Raw genomic sequence first — 7,985 nt, forward strand, 5'->3', positions numbered from 1 at the left:
AATGCAGTGTGATGAGAGAAGATTTATACAGAGAGTTTGTGGGAGAGGGATGGGGCCTAGTGACTCGCTGTGATGACTTCATTTTCACTGTGATATGACCGACCACTCTATAATAATTCTGGGTTTATATGTTCTGTAGTGAGTACTGTGTGTTGTGTGTGTGAATATTTCTTGGATGTGCATTCCGGAGGAAAACGACGTTTGGTTGTGGTTGAGGGTGGCTGGATGTTCTTCTGCCATTATCTGGCAAAATGAGGTCCACAGGTTTGTTGATAAATGATTAAATGATTATGAAAATAGAGCGGCGACCACCGCCCACACTTAAGATTAAATGGAATAATTTTGTGGCTTCAAACCTCATAATTGTTGGAGTAAGATTGATGTTTCAATTCTTCATATTTCCAATATTTATCTACTTTGATGTCAACGATACATTCAAATGACAGAGTTGAAATTATGACTTTACATGTTACTAGCTTAAATTCCATCAATATATTGAATGTTCTACTATAATAATATACCATCTTTTTATGCATTGACTTTTCACCTGAAACAAACAAACCTTTAGATGCAATAATTTAAACAATCAAAAGTGAATATCTCCACAAAACGTACATCATCTTTTACTATTGGGTAATTATATGCTTCCTCACTAGCCTACTAAGTGAAGATGAATAATACTAGTTCAGTAAAAAAATATTTATTTTACCTGCAATAAATTTATAATAAATCATTCAATAATAAAATTAAATTTTTATTCATTTTTTTTCCCTAATGTCAACAAAATTCTATAAATTGTACTAATATATCAATCTATTTATTAGAAAAAAATAAATATTAAAAATATCAAATGTATTTCTCAAACCATATCAGATCTATATATGAACATCATACCTCAAGAGATGACTGTGTAGTTATCCATTACTTTTTAATATTCAATTAATAGTACGGTTTTTGTTACTGCCTGATGATATCCTCAAATACTAATTTATGAATCTTTAAACTCGCAATAATGGGATCTCAATCAATTCCCCACAGCAAACCGATGCTTATTCCCCAGGAGTAAATGAAAATGAGAACAAAAGAAAGTTAGTAGTTTTACTCAAAATTGCTCAGATCCAGATCACAAAATAAAATTTTCGGGTTGGAGTACAGCACCAATAAAATGCAGGTAACGTACAACAATAGAAAAAAATATATAGATGAGCTACTACATTGGAGGGAGTCCCACAGAAGCAAAACCGGAGTCTACTACAGGATCTGCGCAGCCGTATTCAGCTTTTCAGCTAAGCTGAGTTGTGTTCTTGTAATACTAGACAAATAAAGTAACAGAAGTTGGTCCTGCAAGAAGTAGAAAGTTGGGGTGAGTTGAGATTTTCATGAAGAACTCACCTCTATCACGAAGCAAGAACGGTAACCAGCTGAAAATATAAATAGAAAAGCCACTTTGATGTCAAAATCGCATGGTTCCTTTCTTCATTCATCTCTTACAAGTTTAATCACCCAACTTTAAAGTTTCTGCGTTATTTTAAGCTGTCCTATTTTGTTGATATGAAATCCTGATGATAGCCAACATTGTTGTCATGATCATTCGAAGGATAAATCAAGCTACTTCTGTAAAGTGACAAATCAAAGGAATCTGCTTCAACTCATATATGCAGCACTGTCGCCCCTCTTTTCTAGAGATAGCATAATTTTATACAATCTTGCGATTTTGTATTCAAGAAATTGTTTTTCTAGATACAAGAAAGATGGATTTCATTTAATAGGACTGCTCAATTTTTGCTATCTCTTAAGAGGTAGGATGTTACAGGTAGAGAAAATATGTTGTTTTCAAGATAATGGTCCTCTTCTTTACTTCTTTCAATCAACTTATGTTTCTTTTTAGATGGTTTAAGATCTCCAAGCTAGACAGGAACGCATAAGAGAGAAACATCTAAGCAGACTTCAGTTTTGGTAAAACTGAACCTGGAAAAGGTGGGAGCGGCAACTAGTATTTGCTTAAAAGTAATTTCAACAGTTTCATATTGGAAGCTGGATAGAAATAGTATATACCTGCAGACTATCATTCATTAGCTTATCAAAAGCATGTGGTGATAGTTTCGGGAGGGATGTTACGGTGTTAGATATAAATCTTCCAATTTTATTGTCAGGGGCAACACGCCCTTCCTGAAATGTAAAAAGAAAGCAAGTCAAGATGATATAGAAGGTTCGTAAGATGGATAGGAAGAGTTTCTAGATATCTACTCACCACAACATCATCTACATATTTGTAAACATCATCTATAAGAGCAAGCAAGCGTTCCATTGAGGCTTCCATCCCCTCAAGATCACTGGGAAGCTTGTCTACATTTGTTGGCTTAAGTACATCAACTACACATACAAAACCAAGTTCAATATGAGTGTATAGAAACTAGTTACCAGAACATGCAATACTGATATATTCAACCTAAAACCCTGTTGAGGTAGCCTGAGCAGCAACGTGATAAATCACTTGCAAAACAAGAAACAAATAAGACTCCACCTAATGGATCCAACAACAAGCTAAAATACCAAATAATTTGTCTTCTGTGCTCTGTGCATGGCTTAGCAGTTAATTGCACATGCACCATTCTAAAGCACTAAAATAGGATAGGTCTAAGAAACCGATCACTCGTTTCATTCCACTTCAACTCAGATTCCACCATACATTCAGAGAAAGAATCTTCAAAATAGAAAGCTTTGTGCAGCGACAAGGTCAAAATTTAGCCAGATGACCCATGGTCCCAGATAATCAATTAGGCCAACAAAAACAAAAACCACAAATACATCTAAGCTGAACCACAAATCGTTGTTGAGTGCTGTAGAATATAACCTAACCACAAAAGTCAGACCTCATCTTTTATTCCCCTACAACATAGAACCCTGCAAGTGGATTGTCATGTCATGCATGGTCACGTCTGTATGCTCATGCATATGATCAAGAATACACATAGCATATAAACAATAACGACTAACTTTAGTGAAGTAAAAATCACATCAATAAGCATCTCATTAAACTACAAGGCCAGATCGATACATACATCCAATCTGCTCTGCCTCAACCATACGTAAGTCCAACGGAATTTCTTGAAATTGTGCAGCAAGTTGTAAATCCCCAAGAGACAGACTAACAGAGATAAAGGCCTTTATTGCAGCATTTCCGCTTCTGAATTCAGTATCAACAGTCAAATGAATAGGATTGCTAACTTCTCTAGAGTAAAACTCATGGATCAAAGCACTGCCACCGGTGACTGTACCAGTTGAAAACCTATCAAAATATACATGTGCATAAGATCATAATCAACTTCACAAAATTAAGAAATTATTTGAACTCCATGAGATCAGACAAGCCATGTATTCTCAGTAATCATTTGTTTTCCTCACTGACTTAAGTTGGTAGAAATAAATTAAAGCAAGGGCCTGGGGGATGGAACCATGAGCAATGCAGACATAAATTTGAAAGATTGCAGCAAGCACAAACAATCTTCATGAACTGGAATCCATACGCAAAGAACAATAATGCATCTCAGGAAATTAACAGTAGTAAAAGTTTTACTTCATGACACATCACCATACAAAGTTGTAAAAATGAAAAGGAAAGGAAATAGCCTAAGAAACCAAAAATTACCATCCAACAATGACTTCCTTCGGGTTCACCTTCTGGTGTGATGACAACATATTGTGATGATAATCGATATCCAATGCAACCTAAATCCAAATCAAATTAAGTATGTAAGTGACAAGCAAAGAAAGAAACATTTTCACCATTCAATTGTAACAAACCAAATAAATACCATTTTATAACAAACCAACAACAATCAAACCACCCAATATGAGAGAAACTACAGAAACAAAGAGCAATGTTCAGTTACTGAATCCAACAATTAATTTTGAACTCCAACAGAGCATGCTCACAGTAAGTAACTACATTGGAACAGTTCATAAAAACTCAGAAAAGAATAGCAACTGAAAAAACAACACAATTAGAAAAAATAACAGTAGTCAAACTTACTTCAAAATCTAAAAAAAAGAAAAAGAAAATCTCGTTTACCTGGTCGGAAGATTCATTGTGAGGAACGGCATAAGAGTTGCGAATATCAACAGTTCCGTCAGGCAACACCGATCCGAGGAGTGTGCCGATTACGCGCTCGGCTTGGTCCGGTCGCCTCACATAGCAATCGCAGATGTTGAATATGACCAGAGGATGAACCCTAGCCGACACGCTCGTTGGTGATGGTACGAACTGCAGCACCGTTTGTTCGTTGGAACCCATTGTTTCAACGATGCTGTGCAGAGAGAGAGAGAGAGCGAGCGAAGAGAGCGAGATCCTAGGGTTTATGAATGAGGAATGGAATTGGGGCAGAGATGTTGGACTTAATATGAAATGGGCCTGAAATGGTTTGGACTTTGGACACTCAATATTTCATACATAAGGTGTTGGATAACATTGCTATGGAATGTAGGGTCCAATATTCTAATACCTGAAAATACCGAAATGCCCCTGAATATTAGATATATGGGATGATTACACTATCTCTCCCTAAAGTTCGGTGTAATTACACATAAACTTTAATAGTTTAAAAAATTACATCTATTATTCTTGATAGAACCCTCCATCAGCTAAAATTCACTGAATTTGATGATATTAACGAAAAATAAATAATATAAATCCATATTTATCCTAAATTGATTTATTATCGACTTATTGTAGGTAAAATAAATCTTTTTTTGACAAAATTATCTTATAAGAGAGAAATGTACCTCCTCATATGCATTTTTTTGTGCAAAAGTATAAAAGTAGTTTAGTTAAAAAAAATCATTTAACCTATAATAAGTTATTAATAAGCTAATCAGGGTAAATATAGAATTTCATTCAAATTTTTGCTAATAACATCAAATGGGGGAATTTTTTTTCTAATGAATGGATCTATTTATTAGAGGAAAATAAATCTCAAGAGTACTAGATGTAATTTTTCAAATTACATAAGATGTATGTGCAATTACACCAACCTATGGGAATATCGATGTAATAATCTCTAAATATATTTATCAAGTAAAAATTTTCTTGGTACCTAAGTTGTATCATTGTTATCAAATTGATATATGGACTTTTTTAAATAATTTAATTGCTACCAAAGTTTTTTCATAAATGACAAATTTTGTAAGATAAATACATCCTTTAATCCAAAAAATAGTTTCTCTGTATTCTTTTTTTCTATTTGAATCAAAATTAGTGACGAGTATTCATTTATTCATCACGATACAATATGTGATCAAATAAATTATATGATTTAATTATAATAATAAATGTATTAGTAAATGGTAAGGGAAGTACATATTTTGTCCTTTGCTGACCCAAAAACATTGAAACAAATTTTTTAATAAAATATATATATATATATATATATATATGTTATTCATTGAAGGTATAATAGAATTTTAGTTTTAGTTCCTGTAATAGGGGTGCGGAGTGTTGGTTGGTTGGATTGATACCATCTTCATAAAAGTGAATTTAACTTAATGCTCTGAAACTCATCCTAACCTAGATGCTTGGATTGTTTGAATGGTCAATCGGATAACAAAATGAACTGGTTGAAACCAAATAATTGGAGGAGAAAGAAAATTACTTTTTTTTTTTATGAAAATTATTTGACCTAGTGGTTCAACTAATGAACCGTGTGACCTGATACTAGATTGATTGAATCAGACGAATCAACAATTAAGTATAAATATATGATAAAATCTTTAATTTTTCTTCTAATTACTGTTAAGTACTCTGATATTATGTTATTCATTGAAAGTATAATTTGAAATGTGCATTATTTCAGTTAAGTTTTCAATTTTGCTATTTCTGTTATACTATTTCTGATAATTTAGTGCATCGGATTTTCTGTAAGTTTGAAAATGTGTAGTATTATTTCTTATATTTGATCTTTTTATTAGTTGTTTTTAAATTTATTTACCCCTTAAATTCACTTTTTTCCTTCAAAACAAATTTGGTCAGAATAATAATTTCAAAGTTTTTTAGTAATCTCACAATTTTTACAATATTTTTCCGCTCACTCATTACTCTATGTTTCTCTCTCTGCAAATTTCTCCATATTTGTTTTTCTGACAAACTTTTATATTTTTTAATAAACTCTCCATCTCACATCACAATTCTTTTTATATGCTCGTGGGATCGATTGCAACAACAACTAGTATAATTGAAAAACATCTTTTTGGTGTCTTTGATGTTTTTGGTCTGTTTTTTTTAATTATTCTATATTCATTTTTCTATCTTTTTTCTCAACTTTCCATATTTCTATTTTCTTAACTTCAAATTTCTTTTTCTTCTCACTATTTTCCAAATAATTTTCATAATTTCCTTCTATTTTTAAAACTATTTTTTATTAACTCTAAATATACTTTTAAATAATAATTAATTTTTAATTTAAAACTAATTTTGCATACAGTTGATCGTACCACATATACCACGCAAAAAAATAATAGTGAGCCAATAAGTTACTATTTTGGTTGTTTGAATTTTTATAAAATTTCAAAATTACGTTTAAGTGTAACTTAATTATTGATTAAATCAAGCATGAACAATTCCTATAGAAAAATGAAATATTAGTGACAAAATATAAGTGACAGTATTGAAATTGTCATTAATTGTATGTATTAAGTGATAAGAATATTTTGTGTTGTTACTATAATGATTTTCACGATTCTAAACAATGTATAAAAGTTGCCGCTAACAATAATTAGTGAAAAAAAAGATTTATGCATAAAGTTATTATTATAGATAATTACGACACATTATAGTGATAATATGGAGTTATAACAAATATAATTGTCACTATTTTTATATTGTCATTATTGTTGTGCCATGAATCATTTATATTGGCAACTTTATGTACAATTCTTGTTACTGAGAATCATATTATGTATAACATAATAAAATTTGTTGTTATTTAATATTTATTTTTAATAAAAATTTTAAAATTACCGCTTATATTTTATTAGTAGTATGATCTTTTCTTGTAATAAATTAATTTTTAATTGAGTAGAACAAGAGTTGAAAGCAAATTACTTGAGGTTTTTACGAATCAAAATCAAATTAAATGATATTTTAGTAACAATTTAAATAAAGTAATCAGTAACTTAATTTTTTCTAGCCTTAATTTCTTTTAAAATTTTATATTTATTATTATAATAGTTCTAATAAAAATCTTGATCTCAAATTTTATTAGAGGAATGCAGGTTTATAAGTCCCCTCTTATCACCAAAACGCATACCTTAATTATATGCAAATATTTCAATAATAATCTTGTAAAATTAAATGTGAAAAAATGTGATTTATGTAGTTAATATGAGATATGAAGGTCCTGTTTCATACCATCAATGCCCATATTAAAATCATATTTTTTATTTTTTCATCACCTAATACAATAAAAGACCAAAGATAACAAATCATCAATACAGTGCATCAAGAAATATGATCGGATAATTCATTGCAAAATTTATACCTAGCTGACATTTGCAGGGATCTTTTGCCAACGCTAGCGTCAAACACCACTCCAGTTTCCTTCAACATTCCAGTGAAGTGAATTTTAAACTAAACTCCAAGCAAATATAAGTAGGAAACAAACTCTTCGAACATTAACAAGCAAAAACACAAAAAGCTCATGTATACACATTATATTGATAGAAACATACCTTTCTCCCAAGTTGAGCTAATTTTTCAATAGGACCAGTTTTCCAATAATCAAACCATTGGATAAAGACTGTGTTCACTTTGTTTTTCAGTTATATCATCCTGTTTGTATATGGCTGCCTTATCCTCATTTGGCTCATACACAACTATGTTCCCCTTATTGCGAACTATATTATATATGTTTATACCAAAACTACCTCCCACTTCTGATTTACGTTTTTTACATTTAGATGTTTTTTTTTTTAATGTCGTCTTCTTGGACCGA

At 31.2% G+C, this 7,985-nt stretch overlaps 1 protein-coding gene across 1 annotated transcript; it reads right to left on the reverse strand.

Moving 5' to 3' along the window:
• Positions 1,074 to 4,374, reverse strand: LOC105160905 (eukaryotic translation initiation factor 3 subunit F-like). The gene is made up of 6 exons (XM_011078422.2): positions 4,073 to 4,374; positions 3,650 to 3,729; positions 3,063 to 3,289; positions 2,252 to 2,373; positions 2,056 to 2,169; positions 1,074 to 1,341 (listed from the first exon to the last, which is right to left on the reverse strand). Exons 1-6 carry the CDS (start codon positions 4,292 to 4,294, stop codon positions 1,252 to 1,254), a joined length of 855 nt encoding a protein of 284 aa, XP_011076724.1. The 5' UTR covers positions 4,295 to 4,374; the 3' UTR covers positions 1,074 to 1,251.

This window comes from Sesamum indicum, linkage group LG4 (assembly GCF_000512975.1).
Source record: "Sesamum indicum cultivar Zhongzhi No. 13 linkage group LG4, S_indicum_v1.0, whole genome shotgun sequence".
Taxonomy (NCBI): Eukaryota; Viridiplantae; Streptophyta; class Magnoliopsida; order Lamiales; family Pedaliaceae; genus Sesamum; species Sesamum indicum.

Excerpts from the sequence above, each read along its gene's own strand:
- LOC105160905 (XM_011078422.2), bottom strand. The coding sequence starts at position 4,294 with ATGGGTTCCAACGAACAAACGGTGCTGCAGTTCGTACCATCACCAACG. Across the intron at positions 3,290-3,649 it reads AAGGAAGTCATTGTTGGATG|GTTTTCAACTGGTACAGTCA; the intron begins GTAATTTTTGGT and ends ATATTTTGATAG. Across the intron at positions 2,374-3,062 it reads TGAGGCAGAGCAGATTGGAT|TTGATGTACTTAAGCCAACA; the intron begins GTATGTATCGAT and ends TTGTATGTGTAG.